The following is a 26388-nucleotide window of genomic DNA, read 5'->3' on the forward strand; positions in this document are numbered from 1 at the left end:
TGGACCACTGCAATTGACAGCTATAAACTGTTCACACAAAGAAAGAGAGTGGGAGGAATTACTTTCTATGCAAGAAAAAGGACTGACTGCACAGAGCTGTCTGTGAAAAACAGAGATGAACAGGTCGAGAGCTTGTGGGTGAAAATTTAGAGGCCAAGCCAACAAAAGAAACCTCATGGCTGGTGTTTATTACCAGCCATCCAACCCAGGGGAGCCTGCTGATGAAGCCTTCCTCCTTCAACTGCAGGAAGCATCAGGCTCACAGGCTCTGATCCAGCTGGGGGGCTTCAGTCACCTTGACATCTGCTGGAAAAGCAGCACAGCAAGCTGTACGCGGTCCAGGAGGCTCTTGGAGGGCATTGAGGGTAATTTCTTAATCCAAGTGACAGTCAGCCCAACCAGAGGAGAAGCGTTACTGGAACTCTTGCTTACCAGCACAGATGAACTAACTGGAGAGGTCAAGATCAGTGGCAGCCTGGGCTGCAGTGGTCATGCCCTGGCTGAATTCACAATCTAAAGGGATACGGGCCAAGGAATTGGCTGACGTAGCTGCCAAGCCACTCTCCATCGTATCTGAAAAGTCTCAGGAGTCAGGGAAAGTCCCCAGTCTCTGAAGGAAAGGGAACATAGCACCCTTTTTACAAAAAGGGTAAAAAGGAGGACTCTGGGAATTACTGACCAGTCAGCCTCACCTCAGTGCCCAGTCGGATCACACAACAGGGACTCTTGAAAGTGATGCTGCAACACACTGAAGACAAGGAGGTGACTGGAGATAGCCAACGTGGCTTCATCAAGGGCAAATCACGCCCGACTAATCAAGTGACCTTTGCTACCAGCGGACCAACTGTATCAGCAGACAAGGGAAGAGCTAAGGATGTCATCTACCTAGACTTCTGTAAGGCCTTTGATATGGTCCCCCACACCTTCTTGCTGCTAAACTGGAGAGATACGGGTTTGATGGATGGACCATTAGATGGAGAAGGAAGTGGCTGGATGCCACATCCAAAGAATTACAGTAATGAGTGGCACCCCTCAAGGTTCTGTACTGGAACCAGTACTATTTAATTTTTTCTTCCATGACAGAGATGGTGGGATTGAGTGGACCCTCAGCAAGTTTGCAGATGGCACCAAGACGAGTGGTGCAGCTGATACTCTAGAGGGAAGAGATGCCATCCAGAGGGACCTTGACAGGCTGGAGAGATGAGCCTGTGAGAACCTCATGAAGTTCAACAAGGCCGAGTGTAAGGTCCAGCACGAGGGTAGTACTCAGCAGCAGCAATATAGACTGGGGGATGAATCGATTGAGAGCTACCCTGTGGAGAAGCACTCGGGGGTACTGGTGCCATGAGCCAGCAGTGTGCACTTTCAGCCCAGAAAACCAACCATATCCAGGGCTGCACAAAAAGCAGCATGGCCAGCAGGTCGAGGGAGGGGACTCTTCCCCTATACTCCACTCTCATGAGAGCACTCCCAGCTGGAGTACTGCATCCAGCTCTGGGGTCCCCAGCACAAGAAAGACATGGACCTGTTACAAAGGGTCCAAGACAAAACGCTCAGAGGGCTGGAGCACCTCTCCTACAAATAAAGGCTGAGAGGGCTGGAGTTGTTCAGCCTGGAGAAGAGAAGGCTCCGGGGAGACCTTACTGCAGCTTTCAATACTCATAAGAAAGAGAGATAAACACTTTTTACCAGGGCTTGTAGTGACAGGATAAGGAACAACAGCTTTAAACTGAAAGAGGGTGGATGGAGTTAGGCCAGCCATTAGACAGACATTTTTTACAATGAGTGTGGTGTGACACTGGAACAGGTCACCCAGAGAAGTTGTTGATGTCTCATTGTTGGAAGCGTTCACGATCAGGTTGGACAGGGCTTTGAGCAACCTCATCTATCAAAAGACGTCCCTGCCTGTGGCAGGGGGGTTGGACTAGATGATCTTTAAAGGTCTTTTCCAATCCAAACCATTCCACGATTCCAGAGGGCATAAACCAGTGGGGACCTTAAAGGAACGAAAGTATAATGGAGTAATATATAAGCACCCACTGATGTTGGTGAGGAGCGTAGTTTTTTTAAAATGTATGTAATGTGAATACAGACAATAATGCAGCAAAATTTATTCAAAACTGCCGGAGACTTATGGATAATAAAAAGGTAAATTTCTAGAAGATTGAACAATACATCTTTATGGTCTCATAAATCAAACTAGTAATAACTGCAGTGATGCTCCAGTTTAAAATAGCTTAACCTGGACACAGCAATGACACAAGACTATGGAAGAATTTTTTTCTCTATTAAACTTACATTTAAAAATATCTTGGTTTGATGTGTATTCAGTCACTGTAAAAACAACACAAGCAAAACCAAAAACAATAAAACTGCCTCTATATCTTGTGCAAGTGGAGATCAGAGATAAACTTTCCCAGATTATGATGTCTCCAAATTCTTGTCTTACAGATACAAACCTGGTGTCAGTTTTCTTTCTCCTAGTTTTCTAAAACATTACTTAAATTCTGCATACACTGGATACATTGAATCCTTGCTAATTGCTGCACTCACCTTAGCAGACATGTTTCTGTCCCTTTCCCAGCTGTTTTAATTCTACACTTTTTCTTTTCCATTAAGTATGATGCCTCATTTTCAAATGCCTTTCTACAGAAAAATTTTATATGCAATTAAAACAAAAAATTAAGATTCAAAAAGCCCACAACCTAACTGTTAATTCATAAGTAAATACAATGTCCACTAGCACCCATCATTAATATGCCTGAAGACATAAAGTAGCCCGTAACAACTTAATGGAACACTGTACTTTCAAAAATCTTACACAGGTATTAGGCAATATTTTTCTCAGCAACATAGTGACACCAGTATTGAAAAACAGAAAAGTGAACTAAGGCATAAAGTGACTTATCAGATATTACAGTGTGTGCAAAGTTCAGATCAATAACCACAGAAGGAGATCCCAATAGGATCTGCTACCTTATTGGCCCAATTAGACAATCTTTCAAATGAACACCAGCAAAAAAATAAGCTTTGATATGAAATACAATGAATCACAAGCCCTTTTGCTCTGTTCAATAAAAAGTATTACTGTTCCAAGTACTCACATCATATTTGGGCTCTGATCTTTAAAGCAGGTAAGCACTTCTGAAAGCTTTATCATGAGACTTCAATAAATATTAAAAAAAAAAGGCAAAAAAAAAAAGTAAATAAATTCAGCAGTTTGATATTTTTTAAAAATTTAAAAAGTTATAAAAATATATTTTTTTACTGATGTAAAAACATGTAGATAACTCATGATCCTCATGTTATTCAGTTGCTACTCTGCTGTCATCGAATTATTAGGGCTCAGAGTCATTCCATGCCTGACAATGTAGAATAGTATGCACGAAATGAAACAAATTCTTCACTCTTAACCTTACTATTCAATTCAAAATGCAGCATGTAGTTTATCTCTTCAATGACATTCACCTCTGGACATCTACCTGTTTCACTTACAAGTCACCTTTCTCATACACTTGTCGCATTATGGTAAACCACAGGCATGATCTCACCTATGCACGAATACATACTGGATAGACAGAGATGAACTTCAAAACACAGACCTGACTCTACCAGACCTACACATCTTATTATGGATTTTATCTTATTATCTTATTTTATCTTATTACCATTCACATCTTTAAATATGTCTAAGGATTTTTATAGGAAAAATCAATTTTCTTGAGCATAAAGTCCTCTCTGCAAGTAAAAAGAAATTCGGAGGACTAGTTAACATTTTGAACACTGCTTTTATTCTTATAGACATGTCCATGTCTTCAAACCTTATTTATAGTCATGCATATCTAACATTTTTCATATTTTTCATAAGACTTGACAGTACAGTACCGCTGCAAGATACAAATTTGACAGTTTGCAATAGGATCTGTTCATTGTAGCAAATTATTCTGACAGTAAGCACCGTAGGGCCAACAGGGTACATTCTTCTAAAATACTTATTAAAAATCTTACGAATGCTGTGACTAAAGCAGGTACAGTAAATTGTATTTTGCACGACTGCAATGAGTCACTACATTTTTAACTAATTGTATATTGCAGTATTGCATCATTATTGCAACAGCTGCCATTGCAACTGCAGTATACATTGCAACTATTGCATCTTTTTTTAAATCAAAAAGTGTACTATTTAAAGGTATTTCAGTAACAGTTTTTAAACAATTTGGGAATATTTTAAAACCTGTCTCAAGACTTCTGTCTATTTTGTTCCTATTGCCTGTAAATGTGTGCAATGAGTTAGCTAACACGTGAATTTACGTATGGTGTAATGATTCTCCCTCAATTGTCCTTACAGCAAGATTTTGGGAAATGTTGAAAAGTAATCCATACCTCTTTGTACTACTGGGAATGTATAACAATACTGGTACACATCACTGCAAGAGCTTCTTTACTCTCACAAACACAGCTGCAATAGTTCTACTACCTCACTGCAGTTTAACAAACGAACTTCATTACAAATTAGAACACAGAAGATGAGCAATGTCCTCAAATGTCTTTAATCCTTTTTTAGGTTTCATACATCATTAAAATAGAATGACAGGCAGGAGAATATTTGCTGCTTCTTTTAAAAGCTCATACACGTTCTTGCTTTGATTCCATTCTTCAGTGGCATACCACAGAGAAACCTCTGTGTTTTCAGAATTGATGTACCTTTCAAAACTATAATCTTTGGCTTTCAAGCTCACTATTATTTGCCTTCAGGTGCAAATTTTAAAGTGTATAGGCTTCTAAGAAGAACTTTATGGCTTCAGCCAGATACTGAAAGGCTTGTAGATCAGTCATCATCACAGTGTAAATTTCTTTTCAAAATAATGTTCCTCACTCAGAGTACACTCGTGCTTATACTTGGTTCACTTGTCAAATACAAATTTGAGGTCATCAAAAGCTTTAGGGCAACTTCAGCTATTCCAAAACTCATTTTCTACCTCTATTTTGTTGGAGAAATAGGATTTCGAATGTAAAAATAATAGGAAACTCTACAGATAAAGAACAAAGGCATCTTATGTGCATGTTTCAGCACAGCACTGCAGTGACTGCCTGTAAGGAGAAAATCCAATACAAGCATTTTAAAACACAAAAAATATCAAAAGCAGATAATGTATTTTACTATTGAGTTGATATGTATTCTATTCAAAACATGATTTTAGAGTTTACATCTTAAATACATATAGGTTTAGGAACAGATGCTAAGCATTCTATTTAATTATTTCTTTTTTAACAGGTGAAACATTTAAACACGTGTCTGACAGGGTGAATGATACTAGGCTCAATATTCTTGTTGGCTTGGATTCCTTGGCCGTATAATACCAAGTTAATTCTATTTTTAAGTCCTACGTGTTATTAAAATGACAGGCAAGATAGCATTTACTCTTTCTTTTAAAGGCTGAGTTTATGTTTGAGAGGTCAGTCTGATTTTTTCATCTCCAAAGACCTCTTCATGCAGCTAAAGTTCATAGTTATAATTAGAGCTGAATAATTTACACTCTTTTGAAAGCAGAGACTATCTAAGTACTTGGGGAAAAGCTTTTCCCTTCCCAAAGTAAAACTGAGTTTTATCATTGACAGATGCAGGAATCCAGTCTGTTTTCTATGACTCAAACCCTCACAGATACTAACAGTCAAGGAAAACAAGTTTTCAAAAGTGGGAGTTTACACTCAAGCTTCTCTTGAAAACTTAGGAACAAATGGAACAAGGAAAAAATAAAAAAAAAAAAATAAAACAAAATATAAAATAAAATAAAATAAAACAAAATAAAATAAAATAAAATAAAATAAAACAAAACAAAATAAATAAAATAAAATAAAATAAAATAAAATAAAATAAAATAAAATAAAATAAAATAAAATAAAATAAAATAAAATAAAATAAAACAAAATAAAACAAAACAAAACCACAACAAACCAAAACAAAACTCAGCTGGAAAACTAAGCTTTATCTGCTTTGGATAAACTGTTAGATGCTGTTAAACTGGGTTGGGATGGAAGCAGGCACCACACTCATTCATGGCATAAATGCTGCTCCAAATCACACACTTGTTCCAAATCGTCACCAGCTGAAACTCTGTATATACAGAGTGGTCCCCCTCCATATCATCACTCCTCACTAACTTTGCCTCCCTTTTATCTACTCTTAACATTTTCACTGTGATTAAACAGTATTTAAGTTGGCATATGTGTATTTTCCATCTTTCCACGCTTGCTCACATGCCTGCTGTTAAGCTTGAAGATCACTGAACAGAGACCATTTGAACCAAGTACCTGCAAAGCAGCGAGCGTACCGGAGTTTATGTAAAACATTGTTTTAAAATGTGTGATTCGGTACATTCCTCCAGCCATTTCATTTCAGAACCTGTGCACTAACATCTAAATTCAACATATTTGCTTCCTTGCTTGATAATCACAAATTGTCAGTCCACATGGCTATTGGAACTCAGAGTGTCTGACGGATGTGACCACCCAGGCTGAATTCAAAATAAAGGAAGAAAGCCTGACCCCCTGACAAAACAGACCAGGACAATCTCATTTTTCCCATTCATGTAAGTTTTCAAAAAAGAGAAAAAGTATAGTCACAGAGAGGCAAGGTGGAGAAACTGTAGGTTATAGCATCCTTGTGTGATACTCTCTACGCTGAGGTTGCCTGGGATAATCTTTGCTTTCACATGAAAAGTCAACTAGAGTACATCAATACCATGGGTGCACACCCTTAAAATATGTGATAATACAACCTGATTTATTTCAACACAGAATACATCACATCCTTTTCTCTCTCATTCCCCTCTGAAAGGCAAAGCACAAAAATCTTCTATTAGTACTGGTTTAGACTGTTTTCATCCACTAGCATTAAGGAATAATTTTCAAGAGATTTAATTTTTAATGAACTGTCATTTAATTTTCATCAACGATGGAACATGGCACGTAACCCATTGAAAAAAGCTGGGGAAATAGGAAAACATTTTGGCATTCTGTAAAAACCCACTAACTCGCAACAGTTGCATAAAACAGTTTTAAAGTTATGAGCTACTGTAAGCATAACACAAATATTGATTTTTATTCTGGAAGAAACAAGCATATACTGAATATTTAATAATGGAAAGATTGATAGGAAACACACTGATTCCAACGCAAAATGTCTAGTGAATTAAAACTATTTAACAGCAATCAGTATACATCCTAGCTAAGCAATAAAAAACAGCCTACCAATATGTTCATGTTTGCACAGATGTTATTTAATTTGTCAAAAACAAAACATTGACTTTTTATTTCCTTTGATATTTCTTTGTAGATGCTGCATTAAAGAAAATGACAGCTCAGCCTCTACAGATCTCTGAAAACAGAAGATGTTCTGCTTATTTGGGTTTCTTGCCATTTCAGAGAGAGAGATGTGAAGGGGGAAAGGAAGAAAGGAGGGGAGGGAGGAAGAGGGAGGACGAGAATACACAGAGGAATGTTTAAAACAATTAGAACTATTTGCTCCCTCATTGCAAGTTCTAGTTCTGGTATGGCTGCACACTAAAATGTAATCTGTCCTTTTATATGTGTTTTCCATTGTTTTCTGCTCATTAAAAAAACTCAACAAAACAGACCCCAGATTTTGTTAAGGACAGATGGCTTAGTAAGACAGCCCACATTTATTAGTTATCCCATGCTTTAACACAAACAGCGTTACAAAGATAGGCTCAAAACCGTACTTTTTAAAAAAATCTATTGCTTAGTGAAGGCTCAGTATTAACAAACAATGTAGAAAACTTGCCTTTGCTTATGCAATGAACACTCTCTGCCTTTGAACGACGGAGACTGATGAACAAAGATACCCTCAACCTGACAAACAGGATAGCTGTGAAGCAGGAATTGTCTGCTGAAGAGTAGTATTGGTGATCCCTGCAATTTCAAAGGGAAAACTGGCCTGAATCAATGACAGATTCCCAGAGCTAACACCCAAGTGCGCGTCACTCAGTACACTTTTACAGAAGTCAACAGCAAGGCAGATGGTATCAATTGTCTACTCCAAGTACGGAGTACGCGATAACGGATAACGAATGAAAGATGAGAATGGAAGTGGGTCAAGAGGGAGGAAGAAGGGATGGGAATTCCTAGAGAAAGAAATAGAATTAATTTGGAAATAATTCCTGGGATTCCCCCAAGGCAAACAATCCAATGTCAGTGGGTATGAAAGTATAATTGTTATTCTGCAGCAGCTACAGCCAGGAAGTGAAGAAGCAGGAACGTCATGTTTCAGGCAAAAAGAGAAATATTTATAAAAAGTATCTAATACACAGGGCTTTAGAGAAAATATGAAATATCCATGCAATTCCATCTAATATCTTTTTAAAAAAAAAATAAAAAATAGAATATTCCAATGTTATTCGGGAGACTTAGTTTAGCTAGGATATTCACTGTGAAACAGGGCAGAATAAAAACATCATATATAGCAACTTATTTGCAACAAAAGCAGAAATTTGAAAGCAGACAGACTGCTGGTTGTTTCAGAGCAGATTTTTCTCTGCTCCTTTACCCAAGGAGCAGCATTTTATTGGTCTATTGACATTAAATCATTACAGAGCCTTTTGAAATGGTCAAACTGCCTACTTGCTTTAAATTAGTACAAGCCTAGCTATTTCATTATAAATTCCATGTCAGAAAGTAAGTCTTGGAAAAGTAAGGTTTAATGAGCCAAGCCAGGATTATAGTGCTTCCTTCCCTCGCAGTAAGGCTGCTCGCTACCTGCAGCAATTCCACATTTACGGCTGCTATAAAGCACGCTGCCTCTCGGGTTTATGGTATTCAGCTGAGCTCCTTCATCACAACATCCATTCCACTCAAATATACAAACTCTTTTACTCTAAAAAACAGCACGAAGGAAAGCAAGTACTAGATTTTTAAACATTCAGGGAATCAGAGGGGATCAAAAGAGTACATACAGCTTAATACAATCCGTAGTGCAAAAATGTCATTTTGCATTGAAGGAGGCTTCAGGAACTGAAAAAGCACTAAAGACTACAAGCAATCTTCTACCAACTCAAGGAAAGAATAGAAGAAAAAGCTCTCGGCTATAAATAACTGATTAACATAATTGCTTCACATTCAACAGAAAAGACGTAGAAATTACTTCACAAATTCTGGCCCCATACCTTCATAATTAATAATTTAAAATTAATTCAAGCCTTCTCCAAAAGGCTCCTGTTACTTTTATACAGTTCGAGTCATGGACAGCTCAGAGAATCCATTTCAACACCCGGTAAATTAAACATTCCTGTGTTTTCAACCCCTGAAATAACAATTTCCAACCAGGCATATATCTGTGACTGTTTAAGATCATCAAAAAATAGGAAGGAATGTAAGAAATTAACTCTCAGTGCTTCTACTGGTTTTATTTTCAGACTCAGAAGAACTTTTTTTTTATTCTAAGTTATATAGACACTTCAGAAATGTAGTTTACATTATCTTTAAAAGGACATGAAAAACAAAATTTTAAAATTTTGAAGAAAAATTTAGAATGGATTACCATTTGAAGGACACGCTATCAATTTAAATTATTCAAAGGTACATCTCCACATTTAGAAATACAGCTACAAACCACAACAAATAACGAATGAAATGAAATGAAATGAAATGAAATGAAATGAAATGAAATGAAATGAAATGAAAACATAATTAGAAGATCACTAGTTCAAAACGAGCAAGTAAAAGGTCAGGTAGACCAAGAACCACTTTAGAAAGAGTGTGGGGCAGATCCAGAAAACTGATGGTATCTTTTCCCTAGGATTGTGACTGGGCCACTAATAATTTTCCTTCTATCAGATGACATCACAGGGATGCACATATTGATGAATTAAGTCATTCTCATGCAAGACAGCAAGGAAAATACTCTTGTATTGCACTTATGCACATCTTCTGCTTGTGTACATCAACCTTCTTGAATGACACTGTTATTCTAGACATAAAACAGGGCACAACTGTTACTAGCTGATGCTCTTTCATTTATGTTTTCCACCAGCTTTTGAAATTCCTCAGGAAACGAGTTTTTTCCCATCCAAAATAATGTGTGATCTGTTTTGTGCACATTTTTCAGCACCCAGATGGGTAGACAGACCACATAATAAACAGATCATACATCCTTTTACCTTCATAAATAGTTGCTTGAGGCAAAAATACATAAAAAAAGACCTCACAAACATGCTCTGCGTGATATTCCGGGGCTGTTTGGGTTTCAGCACTTTCATCACCAATATAGTTCCAAAACTGAAACTTTCACAGTTGATATTGGTCAAGTTTGCTATTCTTCTTTTGGGGAAGGGCAGGTTCAAACTTCATTTAACAAAATATCAAAGCCTGTTAACATTGTTAATGAATTGCCATCATATGCCAAGAAGCTCATCTTGATAAAATCTTGCTTACTTATTCCTTACCTTAAACACAGTTTATTGCTCTGTACCTGGCAATAATCATCACAATTCAGATTTGTAATAGGTTTCAAATATTAGAACACCTTAATAGCAAAGAATACATGAAGCATATATGAACATACTACTCACCAATTTTAATCTTTGCAAAGGTATTCTGCTAGTGTCTATCGGTGTACGTTCTGAGACATTACCAAATCTGACTTCTGGGATGGCAATTGCACATATTACATGTGCCCACCTGCGAAAAGTGGCAAGTCAAGAATACCACGAGAAAAACCCACAGAAATACAAGTGTTTACGATGTTTTGTTACTTGCTGTGCGGTGTTGCTTTTTTTTTTTTAAAGGCAACCATCTCTAGATACTTCCTTATTGGGATTTCCTAGGCTTCTTTGAAACATATTTAACAAACCTTACAAGACTACCACTTTGTGTAAATATAATTTCAGACCAAGGTTTTATTACAGCAACTTTTAAGCAGCTTTCACATTCAATTTATTCAGTGCAAACGTTCTGTAGTTGTGCTATCCAGGTGCAAACATAAAGACCATGCTGCTTGATTCGTGTGCAATTTGTCACCTGCAGCATTTTGGATTAACATTACTCAGACCTGAGTAACTATTCTCAGGCAAAACACATGATCACAGTCATACATCTGCTGAAGCATAAACCAAAGTATATTATCAAGATCTTCTGTTTACAGACACAAAAGACGTAGAAGCAGCAAACTGATCAGGCTGTCACTGCAATGCCCAAAAGGAACTGGATCCCCTTGAACAGTGAAAGCACCTGTCAAGTGCCTAGGACCAGCACTACACGTAAGACTTCACAATGCAACTTCAGGAAGCTTGTCAAATGATGCTATGTGCTTCCTATACTCATCAGAAAGCACTGCTATGTCCTCCAAATGCTGGTTCAATACATAATGTCAAAATAAGAAAGGCCAAATGAAACTAAAAAAAGTCTGAAAAGTGCATATTATATGAAGTAAAAGAGAAGACAGTGACATTTTTATTAACTAAGAGTAGCCTTCTGAAATCACTTCTGACTTCTAAAATTGTCTTTGGGGCGGACAACTAGTAAATCTGAAGAAAGGGAAACATTTCCATTCCTTGACTCTCATTTGCTCTATTCCCTGTCATTCACTGTACATCCTGTCTCATTACCCCATTTGCTCCTTTGTTAAGCCCTGCATGTTTTTAAGCCCTCACTCCACTTTCTGTAGATGCCCAGAGACACACATTAAACGAGCATCGTAGCAGATTAACACGCATGTGGGCTGGAGCTAAAAGAGATAGAGGGTGATGCAGCAGAACAGAAATAATTTCTTTTTTCTGCACCAGAGTGGTACTATTTTTATAACTCATCTTTGATAAAAATATCTGGGGAAAGTGTAATAATAACACACAGGGACTAAACAAACAGTTGTCATGTGACATTAAAGTTGTATTGGCCAAAGTGTGATATAAGAGCTGTATGTAAAGATGACATATCAATTAGCAAGTTACACAGTTCAGCTCAAATAAAAGCAGATAAAACTTGTAGAGCTATCATTTTATTATGGTGACAGTTTTGCTTACATGAAAGAAGTCTTGCTTTGAGACTTTTTAACTTTTAATAACATCCTTTCTCTTTTCATTGTTGCCTGCCCACCTGCAAAACTACATTGTCTTAGCACCTAAGCTTTATGGGACAGAAATGCTATAAATAACATGCCTTTTCAATAAATCTTCACCCAAACCTTTATACTCTGACACCTCTCAACCTAACAGGACTCAAAACAATTGCTGTGTTCTGTTAAAAAGAAGGAATCTCAGCTTTCCCATATGGCAAATTGTTACCCCCTCCCATCACATTTGATTCATTAGCTTTTAAACCTACGTAATGCCCATCCTCTCTCTCTAATCAGTATGTGAGAAGGAAAGAAGGAGGGAAGGGAATGCACATGTTGGACTTTACACTATCAAAAGTTTGGAATGGTAGCTAATGCTGAAAGACAGATGAAAGACTCAATAACGTGTAGCAACTGCAAGGTGTTATGGAAAAAGGAAAACAAGAGTTGAACTACTTTTACAGAACTCTTATTTCACAAATCCGTAACAGAAACCCACCGAGGGATATAATACAAAAAAAAAAAAGACTCTAGGTATAGTTATGTGGAGAAAGTCACTTTCTGCATACCTTTGGAATTTTTTTCTATCAATAACTCTTATGAAACATTTCTAAAACATTTTAACTGAACTACAAGAAAGATGTATGTATTTTTAAAGAGGTAACATGCAATCTATCAGCAGCAAATATCAAAAAGTCATGGTAAATTCTACTGAGATGACATTTGTCATTTTCTTTTTTCTTTTTTCTTTTTTTTTTAAGTGAGAAAAGCAAGTAGCAAATTCAGGGTAGTTTAAAATAAAACTAAAAAGCAGCTGACAATTTCATGTGTTGGTCAAAACCCCCATTAAAACAGGTATAATATCAACGCTTTCTGAAGGTAAGATCTGGCCTGCGAGTTTCACATAAAACCTTCTCTTAATTGGACAATTTACAAGGGTCACACAAATAATTGTAAATCAGTGATAAATAAATTCTTGCCTGGTAAGTGGAAAAGAATGTTGCAGATAGATCATCTCTTACCACTGCACTCCAAAGGATTAAAGAGACAGACTTACACGGTATTGCTAAGTTACTAAAATAATGTAATTAATTATGAGACGATTCAAAATGCATAAAGACTGTTCCACTATTGGGCTCGAAAAAACATTAAGCTGCACCATTTTTCATTTTATCTGCTAGGGTTACTTGCTATAGTGTTCTGTCATTCAAACACAGAGAAAAATACCAATGCTGTTAATAGCACGATGTCAGCAACAACACTACTTCTGACAGTGTGTGATAGAAGTGTATTTAAAAAAACACTTCAAAATCTAAAATTAGTTCAATATGATTCAAATTAATTAATTAGAAATACTGTTTCTAGAAGTTTAAAAGTATTGCATTAAATTCTGTAATCACAAATTTCCAGGACCAAAGAAGAAAAGACACTGAGCTGTTTGATAGGACTTGCCCATGCAAACAATGACAAATGAGCTCTCATTTACTTTCTTTACACAAAGGCCAGCAGATTAAAATTTGGAACAAGTTAAGTGTGTGCAAATGTACATTTTAGCATCTCTTTCACAAAATGCCAGTGGCACATTTCAACAGGAACGATTTTAATTCTGCGATGATTCAGCTTAAAGGGACACTGCCAAGTAATCAGGTTTACAAATGCACTGTACATGGGCATGGATTTGGAACAAAGTTTAAAATAAGTACACACAATCCCAAAGTATATCTTACTTACTTTTTGTCTGTAGTTTGCTTTAACGCACCACCTCTCAAATTGCAGAGACAACATTCCTAAAAATAAAAATAGTGTAGAAAAAAGTGAGCTTTATTAACTGCTTACAAATCGGTTTTATTCAGCTGATACAAAGGATATGTAAACTCCTAATATAATTAATTACCGGGTTACAAACTGCCACTTACAAGCCTTGTGTTTCCTTACAGGAAAAATACAAGAACACAGTAGCAAAAAGAGAAACAACTCAAATGACCTGAAGAATAAAAAATTCAAAGCATTACTTATAAACAAAGTGACAGAATCCTTTGAAAGCAATGCTAAATGAAAAGGCATTTAATCAGTACTGCCATAGAAAGGCTGGAACTGTCATACAGACATACTAAGGTAAAACGAAGTAAACTGATACATAATTAGTTTAACAGAAGTTGCTGAGAAACCGAGAAAAGAGGAGGTGGCTGTAAATATCCTCATTACCAGCCAGAAAAGGACTTCCCCTATGCAGGACCTACAGTAACCACATTTAATCCCTTCTCAAAACCCACAAATCTTTGGTGAGTAGACAGTGGTGGCAGGTAATAATTGTTCACTGTCTGCTGGACACAGGCTATCACAACTTAGGCCCGTAAGAACTGGAATATTCCACCAGTGTTCATGTCAAACCTAGGTGGGAAGGGCCACAGGCTTAAAGCCCATTAAATCCATTTTGTAAATCATGCGTCGCAACATATTGACCTACATCCATGTGACATGGCTATTACTTTACATCCAGTTTCAAGATACTGCAAGCAATGGAAACACAGGGGACTTGATATTTAGAAAGACTAATATTCCTAAAACAGGTATACCTGCCATAGATGGCAGTGAAATTACATTTATATTAGCAATTATAATTAGCAGTTCTCATAGAGAAAAAGAGAGTGTTTTGTGTATCCGCGTGCGTCTGCCGTCAGCCTGTGTGTAAAAATGAGGATAGGAATGGACTTTGTTATAGAATATCACCTTAGAACATATCCAATCTTTGATTCACTATTACTTCGCAAATCCTTTAAACAAGTAATTTTGTCATGTGTATTTGCATTAAATAGTAATTTCTTAAGCATATTATTTCACACTTATCTAAATTAAATCTTAGACCATTTTAAATTGCTCATCTGCTTAAAAAATCTCCATAACATTCTAGAATTACAAAAGAAAACTCTCTCTTCCAGTATCTGTATAAAGTAAGACGCCTCCATATAACTCGCAAGTTTTAGAACACTAACGTTCACTTCACCTTTCAGCTTTTTGGCACAGATGATGCACCTTTTTCATAACAATACCCATCATATCCACAGTTTCTGGACTAAACACCTCCCTTTGCCTAAAACGAAACTGAATTTTGCAACCAGCACTCCTAATCTGGTTTATTTTTTACTTCTCTGTTTCGACCACTGCTAGAAACTGCAGCAAAAGACTGAAGTCAATGTGAATTAACCATGCTTCCTTTGGTACACACATCTAAAAGACAGATCACTTTTTTTGGAATGATACGCCACTATTCAGGCATAGCTGCATATTAATTATTGTTGCATAGATAACTACCCCACAAAACCTAAGCCTGTTCACACTCATTTATACTTTAAAATGAACGCATTTTGTTGCCTGTGAGTACTTTTTACACTCTGCCAAAATTCAAAGCCATATTGACAGCCATGCTTACAAAAAGCAGTTTTCACATTTCCATATCTGCATACTTACTTCATCAGCAATAGCATTCTGTATGAGAAAGAAAGCTGTCTGACACAGCAAGGCAATAGAGTTCAGCCAAGTCATAGCAGAGGGACATGCCCCTTCCTTGTTAAACTGCTGTTTCTCCTCCCCTGTGAATTACAACGGCATCTCCAAAGCATTGTATTTATCCAGTTAAATGAAATATGTAACTTATGCTGGTGGATGAAGTCAGGGTAAAATAAAATATGTATTACTCCTAGGGAATTCTGTCTGACACATTTGCAACAACTTCCTCATAAAATGTAGTCTCCACAATCAACCTAACAATCTCTTCCAGCTCTTTCCCTGTCACTAGGAACTTTTTCATAACAGCTAACCTTAAGATTCCCTGCTGTAGCTTAAGCCTTTTTCTTTTTAATTTATGCATCATGAGCACAAAACCCCGATTGTTCCTTTCCTTTTTGCCATTTTCCATCTACAGCCCCTTAGTCAGTAAAATAACTGCAACTTTTTCATGTACTGTCTTCATCTGCGGCCCATGTTTTCCCCTCTGAAATGCAATGAAAGCAAATCCTTGGTGATGCCAGGTAAAGCATACTAAGTTGACACATCTTGCATCCCAGATCTAGGGAGATACATTCACATAAGTGTTCACCTTTGAACTGCAGTGACTTGTTAAGCTCATGCACTATAACCTTCAGGACCTCTTCTACAGCAGTGGCTGACACCATTGATCCCCATTCTTCTGTCTGTGTTCGTGGTTCAGTATCTTGCAATCTTCTCTATTTAATTACATACTGGTTTCCAGAATATCATAGAACGGTTTGGGCTGGAAAGGACATTAAAGACCATCTAGTTACAACCCCCCTGCCACAGGCAGAGACGCCTTCCACTGGATCAGGTTGCCCAAAACCTCACGCAACTTGGCCTTGAACACCTCCAGGAATGGGGCATCTATAACTTCTCTGGGTAACCTGTTCCAGTGCCTCACCACCCTCAGAGGGAAGAATTTCTTCCTCAAATCTAATCGAAATCCACCCTCTTTCAGTTTAAAGCCATGACTTCTTGTCCTATCACTACACACGCTTGTAAAAAGTCCCTCTACAGCTTTCCTGTAGGTCCACTTTAAGTACTGGATGGCTGCTGTAAGGTCTCCCTGGAGCCTCCTCTTCTCCAGGCTGAACAATCCCAACACTCTCAATAATTTATCACTATCTTGTTCATTTCTGATTATCTTTAATTCACAGGTCTCATTAAAAAAAAAAAAAAAAAAAGGAAGAAAACAAAAAGCTTGTATTCAGCTAACATTAGTTGCAACAGCTTCTGCACCAGGCATAGCTAGGCAGGCTGCGGTTGGTCAGGAGGCCTGGAAAGAGAAGACAGCGTTGTGTTTGAGGGATGCCAGTAAAATCATGAGGGACTGCAAAAGGGGCTTGACAAGTACTCCGATACAATAACTAGGTGGCTGGTATCAAAGGAAAACAGAAAGCAGCAGATTCAAAACAAAACAAAAGTTCTTCACAGAGTATGTAACTGTTTGTCAGACGTGGATGCTAAAATTTTACACCAGTTGAAAAAGGAGCTGCATAAGTACATGAAAGAGAAATGCAACAAAGGCTACCTTTTCCTTAGTAAATGCAAAGATACTGCCTTTAGCTAAGGCAGTTTCTTATTTGCATGTCATAGGACAGTGAGAATTAGGGAATGCTTGCCCAAGACTTAGACTCTTCCCCAGGTATTCATTTCTGGCCGTGCCAGAGAGAGGATAACATCCTAGAACAGACTTTGTTTTAATTCATTATGGCAGATCTTACTATTCTACGTAACCTACCATTTTAAAGCTTTACAAAACGCATTCTAAAATATTTTAGAAAAGATACTTAGATATTAGGAAAATCCTGTTACTTGGCACTGATAAGTACGCACCGCAATATATATTACATATAATATACATTTAATTTTCATTTGTTTTTAAGGTCTGTGATTCTGAAAAACAAACAATCATAGAATCACAGAATCACAGAATGGTTAGGGTTGGAAGGGACCTTAAAGATCATCTAGTTCCAACCCCCCTGCCATGGGCAGGGACACCCTCCACTACACCAGGTTGCCCAAAGCCTCGAACACTACACCTTGGTTGCCCAAACAATGCATTCATTAAACTTTTATTATTATACTATGAAGTTATTTTGATAGCTTTATTATCACAGCTTTATTAAGCAGTGATACCAGAATGAATCATTTCAAGTTAAGTATACATTTTGGCTAACAGTTTGAAGCACTGCAAATGTTGACATTGTCTTCAGCACTAAGTAGGACACTATTATCCAGTTAACAATATACTTCTACTTTTTTTCATCAGCTCTTTTCCCTGTGTGTCTATTGACTCTGACTAGTGTCTAAAAGCACCCAAAAATCTAAGAAAAGTGGTTAGGACAGTGTTTTTTTCCAAATACCTCTAATAAGAGGTCAGAACAGCTGTTTTCAGTTTTAGGAGTCAACTGCTACAAAGCTGTGTCACAATAATGCTGATTTACGAGTCTCATTTAAAAGTGACTAATTAAAACAGACACGTAATCTTGAACTCTGCCACAGCTAAGTCAAATAAGATACAAATTGCACGGCTAAGGCTGATAAAAGTATTTTGTTTTCTTTAAGTCATTCTGGTGAGTTTTTCCAGGAGGAACCTTTGAACTGAAAACAGATACCCTCAGTGTTCCACCTTCTCTCTCGAGTGCCTTGTAAGGCCCAAGGTCACACTTCCTAACAATATTAAGACAGATGTGCACTTGGACATGGCATTGCTGCCTTTCTGGCTATGTCATTTCCCCAGATTATTTGTATTTGTGTCTATATTTATCCTTGCGTAAAGAGAAAAGGGTTGGTGTTTCTCTTAACACATTTGAAAACATCATTTTCAGCAATACTCCACCAATGAATACTTCAATCTTTTCACACGAGGGGAATAATTTTCAGTGAGAAAATAGCTTTCAAGTTTATTTAATTTCAATTCAGAGACCATTGCTGTACCCACTTCAAGCTATTAGCTTAAAATTAGCTTTTCAGAGACAAACTTCCATATTTTTAGAGACAAAATATCCCTAAAAATAACAAATTACAGGCAAATTCAGGGTTATCTGGTAAAAGGATTCACTTTCCTGCCTGGGAGCACTATTTCTTAGCAGAGTTGCTAGATGCTACAATTATAACTCACAATCTTCATTTGTATATGAACTACGTCAAAATTCCACTATCATCTGCCTCAAAAATGCCACAATTTTTATTAATAAGAGGAACTTCAAGAGCATTGCAACTTTTCTTTTGTAGAAAATGTTAACAAAAAACGTTACTCTGTCCAAAAGAATAAATCATTATCAATTCTTTTAGCATTTTGTAGATGCTTTAAGTTCACACTGATTGAGGCTTAGTAATTCCATGAAAGAGAAATCCACCATGGGTTAATATTTATTTAATACGTAGATACATCTTTGTCTGCAAGCTTAAAGTAGGTTCTTGAAAACTGAAAGTCACCACACTTCTCCAGTGGATGAATATTGCACTTTTTCAGATGCATTCAAACCTGTTCAAGACGTGTCTTTTGGAACTCAGAGTTTACAAATTATTAGCTACCGTTTTTCCACATTTTAGTAGCCTAATCCCACAAACATCCAATCTGCCCTGCCCTTGATTGAGGGATGGCCAAGATTTCCTTGCAATTGCCAGCTTGAGGCAACAGCAGACAGAACAAGTAGTCTTTTGCTGTGCTGTCCATGACATAGCATTATGGAGAACAGCGATCCGCAAGAATGCAAAAAGCAGGAGAGAGTTGGCTGGGATAAGAAGACTTGGAAAAGGACATGGAAGGGAGGTGAGATGAGGAATGGGAGTAGAGAGAGAATTCTGCAGCCAGAGAAGGAATGGGAACTGGTGGGGCCGAGACTGAAATAAGAACCAAAACAGATTCTCATTACAGGTAGCTCGAGTAAAAATAATTCACACACGTGGCAGGGGGTTCTATGTGTTCTTTCTCACTAGAATGTGCATATCTGAAGTAAAAAATACATATAAAGTATGAAACGGAGACTGTTACATCACTGAATACAAAATACTTTCTGCAATATCAGTTATTGGTCACTCAGTTTAAGAAAATGTTTACAGTAGAAAGAGTGACTGTTCCCACGCATCTGAACAAGAAAGATTATGGCAACTTTCCCTTTGAAGAGAAGTCAAAAGGAATTAGATTAGCTGTTTTCAAAAATAAATAAATAAGCATTGATATTAGGGACGAAATAAAAACTGATTGTTATAATGAGACTGTGAAAATCACTGCCATAGGATAACATTGAGGCTAAACACTTAGCAAACACACAAAAATGGAATGATGGTATGTCTACTGATAAAAAATATGCAGGATCATTCCCGTTATTATAAGACAATGTTTGGAAGTGACAGTAAATACTAGATTTAAACCCGAGTATCTTTAGATGAAAACTTGTATCTTCAAGAAGCAGCCAGGCACCAGTGGCTACTGGGTATTTGCAGCTCTTTTTCCCCCCTCAACAATTTTGCAGCAATACTCCTGGAGATCACATATGGTCTTTTGAGGACGAATTTGGATTGGATGAGGTTGGTGGAGGTTCTGTAGTTCAACTCCAGCTCCAAGCAGGGCCAGATACAAAGCTGCATCTGATTGAAATCCTGCTTCACCCTGGAAGGAATGGACAACTCCTTCCTTGAAGACAGGAGAATACCCACACATCTGGAGGTACCCAAAGCTATCAAGTCTTTTCACATGGATATTAGTGGCAAAGGTTGACTCAGTGAACTGCAACAAAGGGAATCCAAGGTAAAAATGGACTTTGAGCATTATGGCACTTAGGTTAAAAAGATACTTTCTGGGTTTAACAGTCTTCAATTCTGTTTCTCTGACAGCATCAGGGAAACTCAGTATTTACAAACCTATTAAAATACATTCTGTCAAGGACTGGTTTTTATGAGCAATACAAACCCTGTTACTAGACTAATACCAAAACCAGAAAAGAATATTATGCTCCACGCCTCTGGGTCCACACATGGTTACCATCAGCATTCATAAGTAATGGTCCCAGTAAGCTACCTTTTTACAGAGAAAGGTTGGGAAAATCCAGATTTTAAAAATAAATTAAAAAAAAAAAAAAAAATCAAGCCTTATTTTTCTGAAAAGACAAAACCACAGAAAACTTAAGATTTTAACCTTTCCTGCTATAGCCAGATTATCTTGCCCAGTAATTTCTTCTTACTAACAATATCCAAATGCTTTTAAAGCTTGGTAGCAAAATTAGTCCGAAAATTAAGGCATTGTATATCAACTCACATATAGTGAGCTAATTTTGGCAGTTATCAGGCTCTGAAAACAGGAGACTATAATGGAAACGCTGTATCAGTGAGAGGGGCATCACTATAAAAAGATTGTTCAAAATCATGATTTTCAGTAGGGTGAAATACAGCAGTTTCTGAGCTGGAATGTGGAAATGTCTTATGTGCCACTTTTCTGATGCCTTGGTGGGGGGGGGGGGAAAATCCTTCCGATGTAATAGGCTACCTTAACTACAAAATACAAACAAACCAAAAGTCTGCACATCAATAGCAAAATATAAAGCATCAAAAAGCTAATCTAGAGAAAAAAAAAAATCTGCTAAGCTGTTTAACACTTGCTATACAACACGGTATGTGTTCTCAAAATCAGTGCCAACTTGACTAGATGAGATGCTGAACTATTTCTGTACTGCCATGGAGGTTTGGAATAACGTGTAAAAAGCCACACGGCTTCTTCGGTAGCCGTACTAAAGAACAAGCTAGCTTACTATGGAGCCAGACACTGAAGTACATTTACCTGTTTCCTTACTGGCTCTTCTGACTCTCTCCTGTCCCAAATCCTTTTGTCCTCTAAATAACAAAAGCACTTTTACGTTTATGTGCTACAGCTACTAGGTGACCACATCCTTGCACGCTGCACAGAGCGTTGCACTCTCTGTAATGCCAGTCATTATTCTTCCTGGCTTCACTAGGTTTCTTTAGCTGGAGCATTTAAGATTAATGAGGCATTTGTTCTCAAGCAAGGCACTTCGTATGAACACAGTTACTCTTTCAGGAGCCACGTAGATGACTTATTTAATATTATTTGATTTTTTTAACTGTTTTGGGGGACTGATTTATGGCTATTTTTTGTCCATTAACATAGACGAATTCGGTATCACTATTTTGTCAATAATCAAACAGGACCTACTGTCTAGAAGAATATAAAGATACACATCCTGGAAGGTGAAAATTTGACATAAAATATTGTAAAGCATACTACTTCAGTTCTTAGACACTGCAACTGCAAGAAAACAGTATGCTTCTGAATCTCAAAAGCGGTTTCCTCTGATAACATAAAATCTCAATCAAAGAAATATCTGGCTCTGTAAATCTCAGTCCACATAGGCATTTTTCTACTTCTATATTTTAACGATGTTCATAGTTGGAATTCATGCGTAATACAGATTCATTTAGCTATCAATACAGCTCTCATTTCTCATACTCCAGTGCTTTGCAAACTCATATGGATATACAAAAACTCAGTAGAGACAAAATTTTCTACAAAGTTAACTTGACTGCCTGGAGTTTAAAAAAGTATTGTTTAACAGAACTAAAAACAATACATAATTGTGTAAGCAGAGGAATGAGAAGGAACTTTCTGTCCTAAGAAATGAATTCTGAACTTTGAACCAATGTTTGTATGTATGTTTCATAACTTCTATTTTATTCTTCACTAAACAAAACATTTCTTTCTCCTTGTTTTCCAACCAACTTTCCCTTCAGGATTTAAGGCCTTACGTAGAAGGGAATTCCTCAGACAGGTCTTCCTCAGCTAAATCTCACAGAGTCATAGAACGGTTTGAGTTGGAAGCAACCTCAAAGATCATCTCGTTCCAACCCCCCTGCCATGGGCAGGGACACCCTCCACTACACCAGGTTGCCCAAAGCCTCATCCAACCTGGCCTTGAACACTGCCAGGGATGGGGCACCTACAACTTCTCTGGGCAACCTGTGCCAGTGCCTCACCACCCTTAGAGTGAAAAATTTCTTCCTTATGTCCAATCGAAATCTGCCCTCTTTCAGTTTAAATCCATTGCCCCGTGTCCTATCACTACACGCCCTTGTAAAAAGTCCCTCTCCAGCTTTCCTGTAGCCCCTTTAGGTACTAGAAGGCTGCAATAAGATCACCCCGGAGCCTTCTCTTCTCCAGGCTGAACAGCCCCAACTCTCCCAGCCTGTCTCCATAGCAGAGGTGCTCCAGCCCTCGGATCATCTCCGTGGCCTCCTCTGGACTCGCTCCAGCAGCTCCATGTCCTTCTTGTGTTGGAGACCCCAGAGCTGAACGCAGCATTCCAGATGGGGTCTCAGGAGAGCAGAGCAGAGGGGCAGAATCCCCTCCCTCGCCCTGCTGCCCACGCTGCTCTGGGTGCAGCCCAGGACACGGCTGGCTTCCATAACTGGATGGCATCACAGGGACCCTGGCGCGCGCTGGGGCAGCTGTACCGGGGCACCCAGCAGAGCCCAGCACTCGCTGCTGAGCCAGCAGCGGGAGCGCACCCCGCGTGCCAGTGCCCTGGCGAGCCTGCGCCAAGGGGAGCCCCGTGGGCTTTTCCCCGGCGTCGTGCGGGAGACTGAGGAGCCTCGGCGTGCCTGAGGGGCTGGGGCTGCAGGAGGGGGCTCGGCGGGTGGCACTGGGGTACTGTGTGACGCTGCGTCACCTGGCCCTGCCCTCGCAGTGTCTCAGAGGATGGTGTTGGGACAGCACGGGAGCGAGGAGCCCCCGGTGCTCATGGAGCAGCTGGAGGATGGCGACAGTGACGCCAGCGACATGGTCCTGCCCGCGCTTGCCAACAGGCTGCAGCTCCTGGAGGGGAAGGAGCCCAGCCGCAGCGCCCTGGCACTGGCTGACGAGCTGCGGCGGCTCTTCGACGGCGAGTCGGGCACCGTGCGGCAGCTCTCCATCCGTCTCTTCCGAGGCACGATGGCGCTCGTGGCGGGTGCCGAAAGGAAGAGGATGAAGGAGGTGGTGTGGGACAGCCTGCTGCCGCTGCTCCTTCACCGGCACGATGAGGACGAGAGCGTGGCCAAGGCCTCCCAGGAAGCCCTCTGCAGCGCCGGCCGGTTCCTGAAGTGGAGGCAGCTGGTGTGGCTGGTCGAGACGGCGCAGGCATGTCGGATCGGCGAGTGCCTGCTGGCCAGGAAGAAGAGCAGGGCCAAGGACCACCTGCAGCAGAGCCAGCGCTACCTGCAGAACCCGCAGGAGCCCCTGCGGCAGGAGGCCGTCAGGTTCCTGGGGCTCCTGGGACGGGAGATGGCGGGCGGCGAGAGGCAGCACATCCGAGAGGCCCTTGAAGGCGCCAGCGAAGATCCCAGCGTGGCGGCCACCTCCCTGGCGACGCAGACGCTCCACATCCTGGAAGCAGGAGGAGGAGGAAGAGGAGGAGAGCCCAGGTCGAGGCTCACGCTGCAACGGCTGCGCGCGCAGCTGCGGAAGGCACGGTGGGGGCGGCCCCCGGCCCCCAGCCAGGCCTCTGCTCCGGCGGAGGCGAAGCAGCAGCCGCAGCCCCCGGCACTGCCCGCGCCGAGGTGCCGGGCGCCGAGGCGAAGCCGCGGGCGGCCTCTCGGGCTGTCGACCAGGAGGTGCCCAGCGACTCCGAGCCGGAGAGGGCAGGGCTGTGCGGGAGCGGGTGCCGGTGCCCGTGGGGGTGGCGGTGCTCACGCCGTCCCCGCGCCCCGTCGGTGGAGCGCCGGCGGCGGGAGGCTGTGACGGAGCAGCTCCGCCAGCACAAGGAGCGGCGGCAGCGGCAGAGCAGGAGGTGACCCGGCCGGCAGATCTCACCGGCCACCGGCTGAAGGAGGACGTGGTGCCGCCTCCGCATCCGGCCAGCGTCTGAGTGCTTCGGGGCCACCAGCTGCCTGACACCTGCCTGCTCATCACGCGTGGTGGCTGGAAGAATGGTCTGTACAAGCTGCTTGGCAATTGCAGTAAAAGTCTCTGGTGTCACGAAAATCCCAACTCCACAAAGTGAAATAATAATGCCCCTTGCATTGCTGTGGGCCGCAGTGATGGACCACTATCCAGCAAGCAACGCAGCAGGCCGAGGTTTGTTTGCAGAATCATCCCAAGACAGGAACTAAAGCCCAGCCCGGCCAAACAGGGAAAGGGAATTACCCAGGACAACAGTGGCAAATTGATTTCTCAGCACTCCCAAGAAAAGGGGGGTTCGATACCTGTTGGTCGTGACGGATGCTTTTTCAGGGTGGCCAGAAGCGTTCCCGTGCCGAACTAATAAAGCCGGGGAAGCGACCACAGTGCTACTGCAAGGAATCACACCGAGACGGGCGCTCCCGCGGAAATCATCAGACCAGGGGCCACACTTTACGGCAAAGATTGTTCAACAAGTCAGGAAACAAAAGTTTACTGGCAACTTTACTGCAACAGATTGGCAACTTCATACCCCGGATAATCCACAATCGAGTGGTCGAGCAGAACAGATGAATCACCTGGTCAAGCTTCATATTGTAAAACGAAAAGCTCACCTCTTGGCTGCCAGATATTGCATGGCTAAAGCAACTCATTCTTGCATTTATTGCGATGAGCGTGCCAGGGCTGCCAGTTTGCTGTATGTTACAATGCTTCACGTGGATGTGTAGGCAGACCAGTAGAAGGCAAAACATTGCAAGTGGCCGCTGTTTTGCCAAAACCCTTAAAGGGAAGAGCGTTACATAGCAAAAGCATTTGCAAAGGAGAAAAGAAAAGGGGGGACTTGATATGGAAATAACAGTCAGGCGTTGCAACACAGCAAATAGCTTAGCAGAATATACTGCTAAATAGGTGATTTCTTGATTCCAAGTTGTAGTAAGTGGTCTTTGGCTACATAGAATCATAGAATCATAGAATGGTTAGGGCTGGAAGGGACCTTCAAAGGTCATCTAGTCCAACCCCCCTGCAACAAACAGGGACATCTCCAACTAGATCAGGTTGCTCAGGGCCTCGTCCAACCTGGCCTTGAACGTCTCCAGGGATGGAGCATCCACCACCTCTCTGGGCAACCTGTTCCAGTGTTCTACAACTCTCATGGTAAACAATTTTTTCCTAATATCCAACCTGAACCTACCTCCCTCTATTTTAAAACCATTACCCCTTGTCCTATCACAACAGGCCCTCCTGAACAGCCTCTCCCCATCTTTCCTGTAGGCCCCCTTGAGGTACTGGAAGACCGCTATAAGGTCACCCCGGAGCCTCCTCTTCTCCAGGCTGAACAGCCCCAACTCTTTCAGCCTGTCCTCATAGGAAAGGTGCTCCAGCCCTCTTATCATCTTCGTGGCCCTCCTCTGGATCCTCTCCAACTGGTCCATGTCCTTCTTATGTTGGGGACTCCAGAACTGGACACAATACTCCAGGTGAGGTCTCACGAGGGCAGAGTAGAGGGGAAGAATCACCTCTCTCGACCTGCTGGCCACGCTCCTCTTGATGCAGCCCAGGACGCAGTTGGCCTTCTGAGCCGCAAGAGCACATTGCCAGCTCATGTTGAGCTTCTCGTCCACCAGTACTCCCAAGTCCTTCTCCTCAGGGCTGCTCTCGATCCATTCTCCGCCCAGTCTGTATTTGTGCCTGGGATTGCCATGACCCAGATGTAGGACCTTGCATTTGGCCTGGTTGAACTTCATGAGGTTGGCACGGGCCCACCTCTCCAGCCTGTCAAGGTCCCTCTGGATGACGTCCCTCCCTTACAGCGTGTCGACGGCACCACACAGCTTGGTGTCATCGGCGAACTTGCTGAGGGTGCACTCCATGCCACTGTCCATGTCACCGACAAAGA

At 40.6% G+C, this 26388-nt stretch overlaps 2 protein-coding genes across 2 annotated transcripts in view; one reads left to right on the forward strand and one right to left on the reverse strand.

Moving 5' to 3' along the window:
• KDM4C (lysine demethylase 4C) overlaps positions 1–26388 on the reverse strand; it is a 286953-nt gene that overhangs the window by 68839 nt on the left and 191726 nt on the right. The window contains exons 16-17 of the mRNA XM_086628662.1: positions 13799–13854; positions 10587–10695 (exon numbers count right to left, since the gene is read on the reverse strand). Coding sequence (XP_086484788.1) covers positions 10587–10695; positions 13799–13854 — 165 coding nt within the window. The remainder of the gene's footprint in view (positions 1–10586; positions 10696–13798; positions 13855–26388) is intronic.
• LOC147526488 (uncharacterized) lies at positions 23547–24332 on the forward strand. The gene has a single exon (XM_086629181.1). It carries the CDS (start codon positions 23547–23549, stop codon positions 24330–24332), a length of 786 nt encoding a protein of 261 aa, XP_086485307.1.

Source organism: Tauraco erythrolophus, chromosome Z, assembly GCF_009769465.1.
Source record: "Tauraco erythrolophus isolate bTauEry1 chromosome Z, bTauEry1.pri, whole genome shotgun sequence".
Lineage (NCBI taxonomy): Eukaryota > Metazoa > Chordata > Aves > Musophagiformes > Musophagidae > Tauraco > Tauraco erythrolophus.